We start from the raw sequence: 17,830 nt of genomic DNA on the forward strand, positions 1-17,830 counted from the left end.
GCGACGCTATTACTTTACTGGTCGATCACACACATTCCATACCTGTCCGTTCTCCTGCATTTCATATCATTTGATACTCAATGGTGGCGGTGATTGTATCATCAGGTTGCACGCGTGGTGAAACAACTACAAAGTCGGCAATATTATCTCTTCCTCTATCTGGACGCCCTATTCGCGAAAGACCCTCACTTAGCATTTGATTTTGCTGACCTACAAGTAAGCTTGTATTATTTTGTCATGCGTGGCTTTAGTTTGACATACATGTTTACAGGTAACGCTCTATGCTGAATATGCTACTCCACGGCTGATCGACTATCTGCGAGCGAGTAGTTACTATAATCTAGAGGCGGTATGTCACCTTTGATACCACGCTCAAAGCTGTTCTGATATGTACCAGGCATACAATGTTTGCAAAGGCCGAGACCTTGTACCTGAGATGGTATTTTTGTTGGGCCGTATGGGTAATAACAAGAAAGCGTTGACACTCATTATCGAACGCCTGGGAGATGTACACCGCGTAAGGCTTTTAATCGCTGTTAGTCCATTATCCACTTGCTAATCGACATACAGGCCATCGAATTTGCTAAAGAACAAAGTGATGATGACCTTTGGGAAGATCTACTGAAGTACTCGGAGACCCGACCTGGTCAGTCAATATTCTCTAACATAACAAGACAACTATTTGAACATATTTTTCAGCATTTATCCGTGGCTTACTCGAGAACGTTGGCGCTGAGATCGATCCAATTCGCTTGATTCGACGCATCAAGAATGGATTAGAGATACCTGGACTGAAAGAGGCCTTGATCAAGATTCTCCACGACTTTCATTTGCAAATCTCGCTACTGGAAGGTTGTCAAACAATCTTAAACGGCGATAGTTCTGATCTCGCAAAGACACGACAAAAGGGCCAAACAGGGGGCTTTTTCGTCACAGGCACGTATTATTTCAGTTCACCTGGGCAGATGGATCTGACTAGTTAGTAGCTAAGAACACTTGTCCAATGTGCTCTGAATTATTATTACGGACGCCTCAAGATCTTCTGCTACTCTTCCTATGTCGCCATGTAGCTCACGCCTGTTGCGTTGCTGGCACAGAAGACTTACCTGAACAGCCAGACCCAGGTCTACTGAGAGTTGGATTGGTGGATCCTGTGGGGGTTGGGATGAGCGGCAAAATTGCCTTGTGAGTAATCCATTGGAAGATAATGTTACCTTACTTAACACTTCTTCAGTGCTTCTGTTGTACGAGCCAAAGTACACCAAGGGTGTCCAGTGTGTCACAAGAAAGTTGAAGGTGATCGGATGTAGCGATCATCTATTTTTCCTCATCTCCACACAATTTCAGGTGCTGCTTTTACGCTATATACCAAAGCATATTGTATTCGTAATCCTTACAAAGGTGCTACTCGTTTTCAAGTCACTCTCGCTCAACGTGACCAGTCGCGGAAAATGGTCCTGTTGCAGCTTGCAATAAGTATCTCAAAACTTACACCTGAACTCGTCTGCAGCCGAGACTAATTTCAATACGTCATTGCACTAAGTAGAGCCACTAAGTAATTATGATTTTGATCACAGCCTTAGTCCCATGACCCAGGGTGACTGAGTTTCCATGATAAAGTTGGCACAGCTCTGGGAGATCATCCAAACTGTTCTTAACCATAGTGTGGCACTCACCATATGGTTCTGACGACACACCGTGATTGAGACATAATTATACATTCACCGCGATACCGAGTTTTGGATGCCTTCCGACATACCCCGCCGCCAGACTAATTTTCTGAAATATCATAGATTGCCACTTGACCACTTCGAATCAGCACTACCGACTCTCAAGGAAGAGTCCAGACAGTACGTATGGTCAACCGTGGGACTAGTAATGGCACACTCTAAAGGCCATTATCAGATGCATTCAGAATTTACTCAGGTACCGTAGTCACCATCCAACAGCGAAGTTTCCACGAACAAGAAGTGCAGCAGTACTGGTCCCATTATTCGTCGGACGTGCAGGAGATCTCTATGTGTTGCTCAGCCGGTCAGCATGGATCAACGTTCCACTTGAATGACGATACACTAACTTTTCGTATTCATATCAATATCTTCCTAGGCGGTCAGCAGAGTTGAGATCATATGCCGGAGACACATCCCTCCCTGGCGGGAAGGTGGAGGCACAGGACAAGACTTTGGAGGATACAGCAGTGAGTGACTAGATCAAATAAAAGTAAAAATCGGATTAATCCCAATGTTCATTGGCGTCTAGAGACGCGAGGCATTCGAAGAGGTGCGGCATGTTTGACCAGCTTCTCCAATTCTTCTGACGACAAGTCTAGGTTGGAATTGTTCAAGATAAAGAAAAAGTGCCGCTATTGTGTGTGATGGAGCCATTTCTGGCTGGAAACCAAACGATAGTAACACCGTATGTATATAATGTTCTACCAATGTGATACCACTGACCTTGATCCGCCTAGTGTCGTGGTCCTCATCCTTGATAAAACCCTTCAGGTATGTTCCAGTTTCTCTCATATTTTATAGTATTCTGATCCCACTCAAGCCCATCCTTAATGTATCAGAGGTCGCGTCTATCTTTTCGCATCCTCTTGTTTCTTTTCTTTCCTCAGACCCTCCTTTCCCATCCGAACCCGAAACTGTCGAGGTTTCATATCATACTGCTAGAGATCACACCTGGTCTAAACATGGGATTGTCCGTGTTCACAGCTTCCTCACAGGTCGCGAAGCAGGTGGCATCAAACCTGTGTTCGGGCTGACTGCGTACGTCCTTTCATTAACTGGATGATGGCCCCTAATCTCATCTGAATTCACCAATTCATATACCAATTATTAACCCTCCTCCAACCAGCAACATTCTTATACACACGGCCATGGTCGGTTATGCTCGTACTCCAGATTTCGAAGTTCAACCGCCTAGCGCCCCAAGCATGGCCAAGCAAATTGCTCATGCGATACTAAGTGGTGGTGCGTTGCGTGCAGCTTATGACGCAGAAGGGCTAGATGCAGAGCGAGCTGTAAAAGACTTGTTAAGGAGAAGATGGGTCCTTGGTGGATTTAGCAAGGTGGGCCGAGAAAGAAGTTCAAGTAAGGGTTTAGGGCGAAGAGGTAGTAAAGGGGGTGGAAGTAAAGTCCAGAAGGGCGATGGTGGAGGATCTGGGAGCTGGGGAGACCCCAAACTAGTCGAGGAGTGGAAAGGACTTGGTAAGGAATGGATGGAGCTACTCGGCGAGAGACAGAAGCAGGACGCGGCATCAAACAAAGTTAACAACGCCACGGGGCCTTCCACTAGCAAAGCTCAAAACGGTAGTATCGAGGAGAAGATTGATATGCGCATAGAGTGGATCATGGAACAGGTGAATATCTATAAAGCTTGGATTGTAGAGCAGGAGCGACGAGGTGGTGATGTGAGTAAGCCGGTGGAGAAGCTTCGCAAACAAATTGAGAAGTCCAATGCTTTGATAAGAAAGATACGTATCAGTGCAGACGGAAGCGAGTCAGGTCAGGACGGTGGGGGTTCTTTTCCTATGATCGGGGGGAAATCCATGGATGATCTGGGCAGATGTTTGGAAGCAACAAAGAACGGCGTGGATGAAGATCTAGAGAGGGGTAAAGAAGGCTCAAAGGCAGGCAACAGCGAGAGACAGAAGGGTCTAGGCAGAGGACTGGAGGATATAAGGAGCGGGTTTGAAGCGATGAACAGCGCTGGGGACTTGGGCGGGCACGGTCGGTCAAAACATGCGAGACGCAAGGATACCGAGCAGCTTTCGTGGAAGAAAAGAGATGCGAAACTTTGAAATAATTTTGTAACTATACCCCCCGTGTTTGTCTCTCCTTCGTGTCATTATTTTAACCTCATAATGAATACTAGTAAGCTGCTTCCAAGTACCTGAACTTGTTACGCGTAAGCTTGGTATATTGACAGTATTTCTTTTAGTTACTGGAGACATTGTCAGGAGTGCAGCATGCACATGGACCAGCAGACGATAGTATTATAATTATACAACTTAGGATGCGACGAAAGATGCAAGGTCAAAGAATCATGGGCAATTCCCCAACATATACATGACAAGCCCTTTTGCTGATGGACCAATTTCGATCTTGTATCGAAGATCTTCCGGTAATAGCCATCAGAGAGACTTGAAGTAACTGTAGTGTAATTAATGCATTATCCCCGTTTGCATCCTGGGAGGTCTCAGGAGATACAAGAACAGCTTGAAAATGACTTACCATACCATTTACGATGCCCGATTTCACAGAAGACCAGATATAAACGGTAAGCTTTGCAGTATTTACGAAGGGTGAACCTGTGCGTGAACATCGCTTTGCGACTCATAAACAAAATATTTACATCTGTTGGTGATGTTATCCATTTGGATATTGGACTGGGTGGGGTGGGACCAGGAAGTTTATCACTGAAATCATACAATCATGAGACAACTCACCTTTTAGTGCCAGACATGCATGTGCAAAGCACTTACGTTGCATTGTATTATTCCAGATGGAATGGAAAATCCATGAATGATAGTATTGAGAGGATATATCAACTGGAATTTCTAAAACCACGTTATAAGCATCGCCATTGGTGCCCGCTTTATTTGCTGAATACTTGGAAAATATCAAGGTGTGGTGACCACTTAGCTAGTGCTAATGAAAGTTTAAGTACGTTAATGAGTTAGCATCAGAGGGTTAGTCTCCCTTGCTGACCTAATTCAATATATTGATGATAGTCGATCGATATCTTGTAGCAGGCCATAGAAGACAGCCGTTTTGCCACCTCCTGAGCTCGTCGTTCTTGTGAAAGCCATTGACTTTGTTCAGGTTGTATAGCTGCTATGCCAGCATTAGAATACATATATCAATGTATCACCAGTATATATTTTTTCGTCTGATTTCACTAAGTCCTTGCTCTATCTACGCAATGCCGAATAGGCCGTTAAGCCGATGTGTGCCGTGCATTTTTTTCTCTGCTTAAAACCACCGAACGGGGGCACCCACCAAATCAGCGTTATATTGGACTAGACTATCAGAGGGTTAGAACACTTGTCATTGAGTTGCTTTACTTTAAACCATCCATGCTTCACTACAAGCATAACAAATGAATTATTACAAAGTCAGCTGTGTCAAATTGGCCGACGCTAAATTTTCTTGTACAAATAACACACTTCCTTGTGTCTGATTACGCGCCACCATAGTCAAATCAGCATTATTGATCATTTAAACCGTCATTTGGACAAACAAGTTTTCGGTCTTTCGTGCATCTCACTGTATTTTAGCATTTGAAAAATCAAGTTCCGGATGAGAGGCTTGGAACTTTTTCAACGTCTGAGAGGCCCTGGTTAGAATTCAAGTAAGATCAACTGTACGTACTACTCACCTCCATCTTTTTAATCTCGTCGGAAGTGGGCTTGCCCATTTGCTAAAGCCAGAAATCAGAGTCAGTGCTTGCAAATTGTGTCAAATAACCCACCTTCTGCTGATTATCAAACTGTGAATCGTTGTATTAGCAATGTAGAACATATTATAACTTAGCACTTATCCCATACCATCATCTTTTCGACCATGCCTCTGTAATACATTGTGTAAGATGAGCTAGTGGATACAGATAATCTCACTTACCTGGTTTCACCATCAAGGTCGCCCAATTTACTATTCTCGGGTTGAATTTTGCGTGTATCAATCTTGGGATGGTGTGTCAAGACATTTTCCCACCATTGCTGTTGGTTCAGTTTTTCGAGATGAATATGAATAGCCTCCTGATCCTCTATTGTGGAATGCCTTAATACTGTAGAAGATCGAAGCGCACATTGCCACTCACCGATTGTCCAGGTACTATCTTCAACTTTAATCTGCTTGCACAACTCACCATCAAGGATCTTATCCTTGCCTTTGAGACCGACGCTCAATTTGGACTTTTGCATCACTATAACTAAATCTCTTGCACGTGTGCCTTTTGGCATTGGAACGATGATGTCGACCTCTCCTAGCTCTTGTCGCCATCGATAAGGCAATGCTTTACAGGGTTGCTCAGTAACGATAAGAAGTGAGACGTTTCATTCGTACCAGCCTGTTCTGCATCCTCTCGTGCTTTGTCCTCAGCATCTTTAACCTCCCTTTCCTCCTTCGAAAGCTTATCGTATTCGCCGTCAGTCATGGAGATGAAGAGATCTAAGACTTTTGATATCCGATAACTGACGATGCAAAGACAAGGAGCTAACTTTGTTTATCGTTGTGTATCTTCTCGGACTCTCCTAGCGCAACAAAATCGTTACAAATGTGGAAGTTTACAGTTTGAAAGTCAGCGACTACCAAGGACTTGTGTCAATCTGTAGTATGATAAGTTAGTCTAAGTATCTGGCAGGCATCTCATCGCAACGAAGGTTCGGATTCTACATAATCAAGTGGCGAAAATACAGGCATTTCCTGGAAGTTGAATAATGGTACGGTGGTAAGTCGCGAAGATATATCGGCGAGCATGAAGAATCGTTTGGCTGATTTAACTCGTAGACACCATGTCGAGGCCAGAAACTGGCGATGATGCATCTAGTATGCCAATCGTGGGGGGAATATGTAAAACCCTCGATGTCCCTGGCGATCCCTGGACGTGTAAAGGATTTAGTCCACTTGCCTGGCTTCAAACATCGCCGAAATACACAGTTTACATGTCAATCCCCAGTCTATCTATTTCATACCTATTTCATTCTTAAGTATGGATGGCAGGTCAGGTGAAAGATCCCGACTCTCCCCTCCAATGAAATTAGGCCAATTTTTTGGCTCCTTTAAAGGCAGTGCCCCCCCCCCCCCCCCCCTATTCGTGTACCAATAACTCTTAACACTTTCATTGTTAATCAGATATTGAGATGGCATGACCCTTATAAAACAAATTGCGTCCTTGATACAAGCTAAACATTATCTGATACATACGTGATATCATGATAACGATGGAGCTACTTTTTACTTGTACATTCACTGGGATTCTTCAGGCTTTGGTTCTCGTGCTTGGACTTCCACGTCGGTCTCCAGGACCTCTGGAACTTCCTCTGGCTCCTCGCCCTCTTGGGGTAATATGAGGTTAAGTATTACGGCCACAATACCAGAAACCAAGACTAAACGCAATTGTAAGTATTTTGCATTTCCTGGGTGCAGAGTTAAACTCACAAGGCGTGCTTAGCACAATCGTTATAGACTCAAAAAGCCCTTGTAGGCCAACGTTTGCATTTTGCACACCATCAAAAAGATAAGTGAAAACGTCAGGTACGATGAGGTCGCCTATGCCGAACGACAATGCGGCAGCAAGGACGAAGCGATCCCGCCGTGTGAACCGCACGTAAGAAAGCACGCGAATACCAGAAACCGCAACGCTGGCAAATAAGAACGTCGTAACTCCTCCAAGAACGGGATTTGGGACTTGGGGAATGAAATAGCTTATGAAACCGATAGTAAAGCAAGATAAGGAGGAAACTCACTAGCAAGGAAAAAGCCTGAGATCTTGCCTAACACACCGAACATTATCAGAAAGACACAGCACCATCGTCCAGCAGAACGGTTTGCGCAGCGTGTGATAGCGATAACGCCGTTATTCTGCGAAAAGCGATTACTATACATCGATTCGGGTTATAAAGGCTGCGCGGTCACCTGTGCAAATATCGACAATGGAGTCACAGTAAATAGTGCAGATATAAACCCGCCTAAACCATCACTCTATCATTGCAACCCAGTGCGATAATTAGTACACGGGCGATAAAATGATCACTGAAGACATACGAGGACACCACCTTGAATTCTTGAATCAAAGTCTTCTCCATCGACCTCAACGCGAGAGACCTCGGCGGATGCTGTGATGTCTCCAATAGCCTCCATCGTTGTAGAAACTGGAAAATGTCAGATATTTCTTCGCATAGGTAGTCATCACCAACCATAGACCGCCAGCATGGGTAATATAGCGGGGGGATATACTCCTATTTTAAACCGATGGACCCTATAGTATGGTTGGTGCCAGTAAGACATACTACTACATACCAGCTGTAAAATATAAGACTTACCAAAGAAATGTAACTACGGGCGCTGTAGTGATACTGCTCCCATCAATATACCCCGTGGCACCTGAGACAACGCATCCCACAGCGAGCCCGACGATAATACTTGCGTTCTTCAAAAAAGGCGAACCAAAGAGTTCTGTCAAGATGATACTGATGAAGGATAGGAATCCAAGGCCGATAAATTCAGGGGATCCCCACCTATCAACATATCAATATGTTGGCCCAATTACAAAAGTAAATTAGATCCAGAGTAGGCCGACTCACGGGAGAGCTTTTGGCGCCTGTGTACTTGGACAAAGCATATATATTCCACTAGTAGGGCGTGACTGGCAGCCATTTGACCCACCTCCCCAGTCTGGGATACCAGAAGATCCGACTAGCGATGCGCCAATCATCAGAATGACTGTTCCTGCAGATGCCCGCATTTGTGACCTCAGAGTAAATTTGCAGCGGGAGCACTGAATTACAAAGTTTACGAACCAGTAACCATTGGGGGAAAGATGCGTTGTAAAATTCGCGGAGGGACGAAAGACAAGCCGACTTCGAGGAGAGAACAGATGAGAGATGTGCCTGCAAATAAATGCCCTCCGTCATTGACATACGCAGCGCCATTAGCGCAACTACTTACCTAGTACCATCCCGTACGCGTCAGGACAAGCCCCGCGAATCATTGTACCATCAGAAGCTGTTGTAGAGGGGCATGTTCCATTGCTGTACATTGCTGAAAAAATCTGGCGCAATTTAATCGGAATTATTAAACTGACAAGTAAGAAGGCTTGGTACTCACTGCATCTGCCGTGCTAAGGGTAGCAAAGCTGGTGCCTACGACAGAGAGTAGCCCAGTACCGAGATAATAACCTTTGAAGAGCTTCATACGGGACATTTGGACAAGACTGAGTATCCCTGCAAGATACATGCTCTGTTAATCTCACTTCAAGAAGATATAGAATATCCATACCACATCCTATGAGAGATGCAGAAATCATGTACGCCGAAGTCTCGCCGTCGAGAGCAAGAGAGCTTGCAAATATGATGGGTGGTGTAATCAGCCCAGCAAGCATCGCAAGTGAGTGCTGCAGACCGCATGCCATCGCAAGCACCAAAGGAAGCTCTGCGTCGAGAGCGTAAAACGGCGGGGCCCGTGGCCTCATGCTTTTGCGTCCACCGATGGAAAAAGGAAGAGTAGGGGTACAGAGCCAAGTATAATTGTAGTTACCCAGCCAGCCGTGCTTGGTGGTCAGCTTACGATGAACGCGGGCTACCCCATGTTTAATGCCCATACGCCAGCTTGTATGCATGGGCGCCGTTGAAGGCGGTTGCTGGTCAACCACAGATGATGACATATGTAGGTCCTTGGTTCAATTCCTTGCTTGAAAGTCTGCTCCAGTTACAAGTCCTGCGACAAGGTGGTTGGGGACGAAGAATTGCATCACTTATCGCACTGAATAAAAGGGATTTGCACTGCTTCCACTCTCCCGCGATAAAGCAAGTTACGATACTGTTTAGCGTGGAGAGATAAGGACCTGCTAAAAACTTATCGCGAATGTCACGTGCTTAAATTAAGCACATGATGCGGACGCGGTTATCCCTAAAACTAAAAATACAGCTGTCATACATGTCATACTAACCACAAGCTTATAGCGATGTATTATCCTCCCATTCATCATCTATGTTCATGTCGCCTTCTATTATTGACCCTGCACGTCCACCTCGCTCCATCGCACCGGGGATATCCATAATTCCAACGGTCCTCAGCCCAAACGCCTCCGGATTCGCGCTACGTGCAAGTGCGCGTTTGTATGTTTCGTCCCATTGCGTATCACTGCGAAAAAACCTCCGTCGACCCTTCCTTCCCGGGTGTCCGTCTGGATCTACATCAACGTGCTTATTCGTGAGGATGCTCATACGTGTTCTGTGCCGTCGTCTACGATCAGCCGAGTCGTCATCAGACTCCCACTGGTAAGGATCTGTGTCATCCGACTCGTCTGATTCTTCTTCTTCTTGTAAATTATATACTAAACGCGAATACTCTGATCTCTTTTCAATTAATAACCGTGTCTTTTAATTGACTGCCCAGAGGTGGAACTCACGCGCTAATCGCTCGTCTAGTTCGTTTCTCGAATTCTCATCACCATCGTCCCAATACCCAAGATGTTGTCCCAGGCTCTCCCTTGGCACATCATGCATGCCAACGGAAGGAGGACCCGGTAAGGCCCCAAGCTGCTCCAAGGCTGTAGTCCTAATAAAACTGTATAAATTCTCTTCCAGGCCCGAAATACGTAAATTCATTTACCTAACCTTGTCTAAGGACCCGTCCCGCACGTTCAAATCCTCCATATTGTTCTCCGGAACCTCAAGCCGATATCGTGGACCAAACCACTCAAAGTATTCGTTCCACGGGAGCTTCTCATCAATTGTATCTTCAATGCCGAGTGCACATGCAGTCTCGTATGTCCATACTCGAGCAACGTTTTTTATCGTATAGCCTCCACCACCAAGCAAGATTAGAGGTATATTTTGCTTCCTGAGAAACTGGACGCAGTGCGCATGGCCATGCATTGTGATATTGAAGCACCCCAATTTGTCTCCAGCAAGCGAATCTGCGCCGCATTGCAGCACAACGACAGATGGTGCGAAAACTTGCATGCACTTTGAAACTATCTATGGGAAGAACCGTTGTTTAGGAAGATTCGTGTGTGATCAGTGTAAAACGAACCGGTTCAAAAATGCTCTTGAATGCCTCGTCCGTGAGCCCGTCTTTGAGTGGCACGTTGACCGCATAACCCTTGCCCTTTCCTCTTCCACAATCGTCCTGCGTCCCTGTCCCCGGGAAGTATTCGCCAAACTTATGAAAAGAACATGTCATCACGCGATCTGTGGTGTAAAACGCCTCCTCTACTCCATCCCCATGATGGCAATCGATATCGATATATAACACCCTCGAGTATGTCCGCAACAACTCAAGGATCCCAAGCACTATGTCGTTGATATAACAAAATCCAGATGCCTCCCGTTTTTTCGCATGGTGTAGCCCGCCAGCCCAATTAATTGCAATATCCACGGCACCAGATGATATACGTTGCGCTGCGCCTGAGAGAATTCGATTGTTTCCATCTTCGCGATATGAATCAAGTACTCACATATAGAACCTCCTGCAGAAATTGTGCAAAAGTCGAAAACACCCTCGAATGCTGGGTTGTCCTCACCCATTAAAACTAATTGAATAATGGCGTGAGCGCATACGCAAGGGATAAAGGTAGTGTAAACGTACACCTCGTGCCGTGATAGGTCAATTGCTCTGCAGTCTCTGGAGTAACCCGGTTCAGAAAGTGAACATACTCATCTGTATGGAACGACGTCATAGCCTCCGGAGAGGCACGCTTTGGCCGCTACATACGGTCTGGCTAAGAAATGTGATGAGCAGAATAAAGAATTACCGCACTAATATATGCATTTTATCAAGCATGTCGTACGCTGAAACGAGATCGTGAGTGATTCGTATGCGGTGAGGTTTCATTGGATGACCGAGTCCCATATGTGAAAAACCGACATCGCCTGTAAAGTTTATTTATTAGTATGCTCCCCAGAGTTAACTTGACCATACCATCATAGTAGTAAGCCACGCGTCTCTTGGACATGGTAAAGGTATGAGAACACGACTAATGAACAAAGGTTCGAAGGCTTACAGGTGTTCGACTTCAAAAACAAACATACACAAGCAGAGATAAGATAAGATAAACGAAACGGAATCAAAAGTGAAGATCTAGGTTTGGGTAAATCGAGGCATTGTGTTTAGTTTGCCAGTGCCTATAGGAGATTGTGGTGTGATGATGCAGTACTAAGATCAATGCAATATAGTCCCAATGCAACTATGTAATGATAATGATATAGCCATTGCTCAACCTGAACAAGTCATCCCATGCGGGCTTTCTTCCTCGATGGTCCTAGTGGTCCACTACCCTGACTGCCCGCATATCCACCTGCGCTCAAACTAGCAAAACTTGCTGTACTACCAGGTTTCGACAACTGAGCCTGCACATGTGCCTGTGCCTGTGCTTGTGCTTGCGCCTGAGTTTGTGTTAAGCCTATCATGGACGGCGCCTCATCTTGAGTAATACGCCGTTGAGGTGGTAACTGATGCTGCGAGACATAATGAAATGCGCTAATCAAAGTAGGACCCTCTCAGACGGACGTACAGAAGCTGGGAGGATGAATATACTCACTTCCAAGTAGGTTTTGGTTCTTCTTGGAACCACTTGTGCTGAATTGCTTCTTTGGCTGTTAACCTGTTGTCCGGGTCGTAGGCGAATAACTGACGTAGTAGTTCATAGCCTTGTGGTGATCGAATACGACTGTGACACCATTCGGCAAGGCGGTTCTGGTATCTAAAATACTTAGACAATTGATCAACCTTGGTCGAACATGCAACTCACGGATCCAGACGCTTCATATTCTGATATTCCGGCATGTCTCGAACCCCAGGCCAGTCCTTTTCTATAAGACAGCTCAAGGCATTGTTGGTTTTAGGACGATGCAAGTCAATGTACACACCATCTGGAGTTCCCAATACTTCAAATATCTTCAAAAGCTGGTCCCGTTGAAATGGGACATTCTTCTTCGAGTCTAACTTGGCCTCCTCACCCTTGAATATTGGACGCAAGCTCGCCAGCTCGGCTATCACACAACCCACCGCCCAGCAATCGACAGCTTTGTTATAGTGTTTAGCGCCCATCAGCAACTCTGGTGCACGGTACCAGATGGTCACAACGACTTTGTCTCCAGCAAAAAGTGGCTGCAATGGTTGGTATATAAGCCTTGCTAGTCCAAGATCGCCGATTTTTACTACGCCTTCAGCCGTAACAAGGATATTGGCGGGCTTGAGATCTCGGTGCAAGATGTGAGAAGCGTGCAAGTAGATAAGGCCATTGAAGAGCTGGTAGATCAGGGATTTCAAGACCTGGGAAGGAATTTGAATGCGCAGTGTTTGCGAATAGTGATGAATGACTTGCTATCAGACGTTATTAACACGAAGGTCGCAAGAACGAGTGGTGTGACAACAGACGCACAAGGAAATCGTGCTCGGCATAGTCAAAAACCATGTAGATAGACTTGTCCTCCAGAATAACCTCTTTCAGCGAAACAACATTATCGTGACATATCTCCCTATTGAGCTTGACATCATCATTGTTGTTAGTTTCGGTTAATTCCCAGAGATGGGTGGCTCTCACCGCTATCTCTCGGATTGCACTCTGGCTGATGCCAGTATAAGTGACGACATCTCCCTCCTTGTCTGGCTTGAATTTCTTGATTGCATGTATACGTCCGTCGGACTCTGTGCTTTGGGCCTTGTACACACGTCCATACGTGCCAGAAGAGATAAATCCAAGAATATTATACTTTGATGCTACTGTACGTCTTGCTGCATCCCGCTTGAGGCGGTAAAGGCGCATTGGATCAGACTGCAGAATATTGTGAGACCTTTCTTCGAGCATGAGGCCTGCATGAAGACCGAAAGTCGCCGACTATGATATTGTATTTGACCTCGAAGACGTGGACCGCAGTGAGCAGTGCGTGGGAACTTTGAACCAGACGCAGACAGCAATACTTTTGTCGGGGCACAGGTTAACCAGCATCTTTGCTGGCGTATTCCATCTTCGAAACCGAAACTTCTAATACAGCCAGGCAACGGTCAGCTAGCCATGGCGAAATCTCAGGAAAGCTTCATGTTCACGGTCGGAAAACTCGGTATGTTACACGCACGTCTTTCTTGCTTCTGCAGATTAACCACAAAGTTAAACCCCCAGACGCCGGAATGGCTGTAAGCGAAGTTATTACCTGCTATACACCAAATTAACCCCTTATGATTCCGGCCTTTTGTAGATCCTTCTCGGAGAACGAGCCCACTTGATCGAGTTTCCTTCCGTGCTGTTGCCTCCGGGGGCGACGACTGGCTCAATAGTCAACATCTCCGTTCATCAAAACACAACCGAGGAGCACAAGCGAGATCTCGAGTTCTGGTCCCTGCAAAACAATATTCTGGAAGCCTATGGACATACGTCACCGTCCCCACCAAACCTCGAGGTATGTGTACGCCGAAAACCCTGCACCGTTGTTGCTCATCGTGTTTTAGGTTCGAAATGTTACTCAGACCTCTGTCACGCTTGAATGGCCTACCATCAATCTCGCGACCGCCAAATTGCGTTCTCTTGATATATACAAAAACGGACAACGTCTCGCTGCCATCCCAAACGCGGTTACCAACACCTCCACGAAGCTATCCAGCCTTCAGCTTGATACGGAGTATACTTTCCAGCTAATCATGCGTACAACGGCTGGAACATATCCTTCTAATCTCATCCGTGTGCGTACACATACCATAGTTGATACATCCGGCATATCTGTTTGCTTCGGGACAGTGCAGGACCCTGCGTTACTAGAGAATGCCAAGCTGGCACTTGGGGAAATGCGTGCTAAGTGGAGTGATAAAATTCAAATAGATACCACGCACTTTGTGTGCACCACACCAGCGGCGACTCCCAATGGTGCGCAGGCCACAGGTGGCATCAGTAGCGGACCTGGGGTGGAGTATCAACGTGCCCTTCAACTTAGCATTCCTGTTGTGCAGCCTCATTGGATCTTAGCCTGTCTTTCAGAAAAGAGGTGCGCAGGATCTTCCTTATTCCGTCGATCTACTAACGGGGGTCGTGTAGGATGGTTCCTATAGCTGGCTTTTACCTAGGCACAACCCCCTCCACACCGATGAACTCTGCTCCATTCCAGCGTCCCCAGTCGATGTCTCAAGCGTCTTTACCACAGTCTGCGTCTTCCAGCAATATGCACAGAAATGGACCCAACCGTGCGTCCATGCCCGCACCGCAGCGTGTATCTCCCGCTTCGCCTCCTGCAACATTGAATGGTAGACCACATCCCACAAGTCCGGAGACTAGTGCAAGGTCCATTCCGCTCGATGCTACCCCGGAAGAAGATCACGAGGAGGAAAACCCAGCGGGAATGCGTTCACCAACGGATAGTGCGGGGCGGAAGAGTAGGAGTGGGACTATGGATAAAAACTTCAAGTTCCCTCCATCGAACACCTCTCCACCAACGAGTGTCAGCGAAGCACCCAAGCCAAAGCCAGACCCACCCTCACCCCCCGGGCTCGAAACAACCGGAGCAGCGGCTCGTGAGGCTCAGGACGGTGAATTAACACCTATCAGCTTTGTAGTTCCATCAAGTGTGGAAGTTCCACCACCCCCTCCCGTGGAAAAAGAGAAGCCTGCTCAGGTGGTAGATGATGGAGAAGAGGAAGTGGGTGAGACGGAGGAGATTGCGCTCAATTAGATGTTTGTTTTCCCGTTCCGGCCTCTTGTTATTTTTTTTTACTGTAAATACATCGATGTTGTAAATATTCAACTCCCTCAAGGATGGACTGTAAGCTGTTGTATTTATGGTAGTATGGTGTAGTTCTCTCCGGCTTATCGCCGTTACGTCAGCTGCCGTTGTCGTCCAGCCAATTTTTGGCCTTTGAAATCCTGAGGGAAGATGAGTGCCATGGGAGAAGGCATATTGGTACCAGAAACATTCCTCCCACTTCCAGGAGACACTGTTAACCAGCCTTATGTCTCTGTTTCCTGCATCCCAGCTGGATTTCTTCATTTACCCGACCGGGAGGTCTTCGATGACGCCCTGGAGCAGCCTGAGAGCACCGGCAGACAAGTTCCCTCTTTCGCATTCCTTATCGATCACAGCGAGTATGGGAAGCTTTTGTTTGATCTGGGTCTGAGAAAGGTATCCTTGCGTACCACTATGGTTGTTTTTGGTCGTTGCTCTCATGCCGTGACTTAGCATGGGCAGGGCTATCCCCCTACTTTGAGGGAGACTCTGGAGATCTTCGTCGTACATTGCCCTCGAGATGTCGTAGATCTCTTGCAGGAGGGTGGCGTATCACCCAGTGAAATAAGAGCGGTGATTTACAGGTGTGTACATCTACACTTCATTTGCTCGAAACTGATTGCATTTCCTTTATCTGACAAGCCATCTACATTTCGACCACGTTGGAGACTTGACCCCTTTCATTTCAGCTCAACTCATTCTAGGCAGTGAAGCTGCACAGGTTATGAAAAAAACCTACCCCAAAAACCCTGATAGTGTATTCGCCGAGTTACCTCCTGGTCAGAAAGTACGCTACGTTAGTTTTGCAGAGGAGGAGGAGCCACCAACCGTAGATCAAGGATCTTATATGGCTGCAGTGTATCAAGCGCAGATCAACCCTGCATTCCCCATTCCTTCGCGAGAGATGCCATCTTCGACTGTCATTTCACCACTTGGCTCGTTCACACAGGCACTGGATCTTTTTAATGACGGCTCTTTTTATCTTTTGGATGCTCCAGGTCATTTCCCTGGACATCTCGCCGCTCTTGCTCGTGTAGCTCCCAACCGCTTCGTCCTTCTCGCGGCAGATTGCTGCCACAATCGCATTTGCTACGATCCTGGCGATAGACTCGTATCTCGCGAGAACTACCACAACGTTGATGACGCGAGGGATACGGTTCTGCGACTCAAACGAATGAATCAGGAGGATAACGTTGTGGTCATCCTCGCTCATGAAACAGAGAGGTTACATGAGATGCCTCTATTTCCGAGGACTTTGAATCAGTGGGCAGATGAGGAGGCCAGTAGGAAGGCTCTGAGAAATATAGCGGACCGACAATTGTCAGTTTAATCCACTAATTGTTGCATAGTAAGTTGGAGGGAGGCAGATAGCAAAGAAAGAAGTTATTAGAAAGGGGTTTCTCTTTTATTTTGTCACTTATGTGTATCGATGCACTTGTAATCCCTGCAGACATCGCATGTGTGTAGACCGTGGTTTAAATTTCATCTGTACTCCTCACTCAACGTTTGCTTTTAGCGCACCAGTAATTAGTCCCTGTGAGTCTACGATTCGCGCAATACAGTAGTCAGTGGCATCGTAGACACTCGTATACATGTGTTTATTCAGAGCTACACGGAATACAATGGTAGTTTTTTGATATATGCTGGTACATTGCAATGAATGTACCGGGTACGATATTTATACAAGCTCACAAAGATTTTGCCTGAAGTCCACCGCCTTGCCTTCACTCATCGTGCGCGTGAGGGCCAGGTCCAGTGAAAGTGAATAAGGATTTCTTGAATTCTTCCGATGTAGGGTGTGCAGTAATCGGATGGACAACAACCTGCAAATAGACCTTTTTTATTAGCTTTTCCACCAATTAGGCCGTCAAACTAACCTGAGTGTGCAAGTCTCCCTTAGGCAGTGTCCAAGCGCCATGTTGAGAAGTAGCATTGACGCTGTAGAATAGTCAGCGAAGTAATGAATGCTATGGCATGAGCCTTACGTATAAGCATTGTATTGCGGGTGATACTCAAGGGTCCAACGCTCAGTGACAGGAGGTTGATGGAAGACTCCATAAACTGCGTTATCGATGATAGCGGCGTTTGTGCCAGTGGCAGTGATGATATAACGACCGCCGCCAACATTTTGAACTTCAAGCTTAAAGATCAATTGATGGAGTTAATACGTATCAAGACCCTCAGCTCGAGAAACACCACTTGCCTTTTCTTGCGTTCCTGGGAATAAAGCCAATTTCCTGGGGTGGTCACCCGAGGCATGAAGGGTGTTTACGCTGTTGCCTTTGAAAGCAACGTTGCTGATAACATAGACATTACTGAGCAATTCGTTAGACATTGTATGGAAGAGGTTATTTGTGGTGGTGGTGGTTGGGCCTTTTGAAGCATAGCTGGAGG

At 46.3% G+C, this 17,830-nt stretch overlaps 10 protein-coding genes across 10 annotated transcripts; 5 read left to right on the forward strand and 5 right to left on the reverse strand.

The window, feature by feature from the left end:
• Positions 1-1,656: 1,656 nt before the first annotated feature.
• On the forward strand, positions 1,657-3,893 carry SERLADRAFT_476673 (uncharacterized protein; the record flags this gene model as incomplete). Its single annotated transcript, XM_007322358.1, has 8 exons — positions 1,657-1,850; positions 1,906-2,034; positions 2,107-2,197; positions 2,260-2,280; positions 2,330-2,415; positions 2,468-2,501; positions 2,551-2,768; positions 2,857-3,893. The coding sequence occupies 8 exons, from the start codon at positions 1,744-1,746 to the stop codon at positions 3,800-3,802; spliced, it is 1,632 nt and encodes a 543-aa protein (XP_007322420.1).
• A 1,196-nt stretch (positions 3,894-5,089) lies between these two features.
• Positions 5,090-6,248, reverse strand: SERLADRAFT_476676 (uncharacterized protein; the record flags this gene model as incomplete). The annotated part of the gene is made up of 7 exons (XM_007322359.1): positions 5,090-5,330; positions 5,383-5,424; positions 5,476-5,493; positions 5,552-5,573; positions 5,625-5,769; positions 5,824-6,018; positions 6,069-6,248. The coding sequence occupies 7 exons, from the start codon at positions 6,157-6,159 to the stop codon at positions 5,268-5,270; spliced, it is 576 nt and encodes a 191-aa protein (XP_007322421.1).
• A 14-nt stretch (positions 6,249-6,262) lies between these two features.
• On the forward strand, positions 6,263-6,788 carry SERLADRAFT_476677 (uncharacterized protein; the record flags this gene model as incomplete). The annotated part of the gene is made up of 2 exons (XM_007322360.2): positions 6,263-6,699; positions 6,755-6,788. 2 exons carry the CDS (start codon positions 6,518-6,520, stop codon positions 6,786-6,788), a joined length of 216 nt encoding a protein of 71 aa, XP_007322422.1.
• Positions 6,789-6,971: 183 nt separating this feature from the next.
• SERLADRAFT_373253 (uncharacterized protein) lies at positions 6,972-9,324 on the reverse strand (the record flags this gene model as incomplete). Its single annotated transcript, XM_007322361.1, has 12 exons — positions 6,972-7,111; positions 7,164-7,412; positions 7,472-7,586; positions 7,641-7,706; positions 7,770-7,876; positions 7,922-7,983; positions 8,048-8,242; positions 8,309-8,453; positions 8,525-8,614; positions 8,673-8,775; positions 8,832-8,947; positions 9,003-9,324. The coding sequence occupies 12 exons, from the start codon at positions 9,322-9,324 to the stop codon at positions 6,972-6,974; spliced, it is 1,710 nt and encodes a 569-aa protein (XP_007322423.1).
• A 254-nt stretch (positions 9,325-9,578) lies between these two features.
• SERLADRAFT_452574 (uncharacterized protein) lies at positions 9,579-11,720 on the reverse strand (the record flags this gene model as incomplete). The annotated part of the gene is made up of 8 exons (XM_007322362.1): positions 9,579-10,074; positions 10,135-10,283; positions 10,338-10,705; positions 10,761-11,134; positions 11,185-11,259; positions 11,316-11,433; positions 11,487-11,599; positions 11,649-11,720. The coding sequence occupies 8 exons, from the start codon at positions 11,680-11,682 to the stop codon at positions 9,680-9,682; spliced, it is 1,626 nt and encodes a 541-aa protein (XP_007322424.1).
• Positions 11,721-11,865: 145 nt separating this feature from the next.
• Positions 11,866-13,564, reverse strand: SERLADRAFT_452575 (uncharacterized protein; the record flags this gene model as incomplete). Its single annotated transcript, XM_007322363.1, has 6 exons — positions 11,866-12,206; positions 12,268-12,429; positions 12,478-12,538; positions 12,596-13,052; positions 13,111-13,215; positions 13,273-13,564. 6 exons carry the CDS (start codon positions 13,534-13,536, stop codon positions 11,957-11,959), a joined length of 1,299 nt encoding a protein of 432 aa, XP_007322425.1.
• A 46-nt stretch (positions 13,565-13,610) lies between these two features.
• SERLADRAFT_476685 (uncharacterized protein) lies at positions 13,611-14,870 on the forward strand (the record flags this gene model as incomplete). The annotated part of the gene is made up of 5 exons (XM_007322364.1): positions 13,611-13,789; positions 13,849-13,862; positions 13,925-14,125; positions 14,175-14,704; positions 14,755-14,870. Coding segments are annotated over 5 exons (906 nt in total), but the record flags the coding sequence as incomplete, so codon positions are not given.
• Positions 14,871-14,906: 36 nt separating this feature from the next.
• On the forward strand, positions 14,907-15,463 carry SERLADRAFT_399323 (uncharacterized protein; the record flags this gene model as incomplete). Its single annotated transcript, XM_007322365.1, has 1 exon — positions 14,907-15,463. A coding segment is annotated over one exon (479 nt), but the record flags the coding sequence as incomplete, so codon positions are not given.
• A 107-nt stretch (positions 15,464-15,570) lies between these two features.
• SERLADRAFT_476688 (uncharacterized protein) lies at positions 15,571-17,057 on the forward strand (the record flags this gene model as incomplete). The annotated part of the gene is made up of 4 exons (XM_007322366.1): positions 15,571-15,832; positions 15,890-16,020; positions 16,079-16,895; positions 16,953-17,057. 3 exons carry the CDS (start codon positions 15,587-15,589, stop codon positions 16,764-16,766), a joined length of 1,065 nt encoding a protein of 354 aa, XP_007322428.1.
• SERLADRAFT_399332 (uncharacterized protein) lies at positions 17,004-17,800 on the reverse strand (the record flags this gene model as incomplete). The annotated part of the gene is made up of 4 exons (XM_007322367.1): positions 17,004-17,259; positions 17,314-17,374; positions 17,422-17,577; positions 17,642-17,800. 4 exons carry the CDS (start codon positions 17,769-17,771, stop codon positions 17,115-17,117), a joined length of 492 nt encoding a protein of 163 aa, XP_007322429.1.
• Positions 17,801-17,830: the final 30 nt, after the last annotated feature.

Source organism: Serpula lacrymans (assembly GCF_000218685.1).
Source record: "Serpula lacrymans var. lacrymans S7.9 unplaced genomic scaffold SERLAscaffold_13, whole genome shotgun sequence".
Taxonomy (NCBI): domain Eukaryota; kingdom Fungi; phylum Basidiomycota; class Agaricomycetes; order Boletales; family Serpulaceae; genus Serpula; species Serpula lacrymans.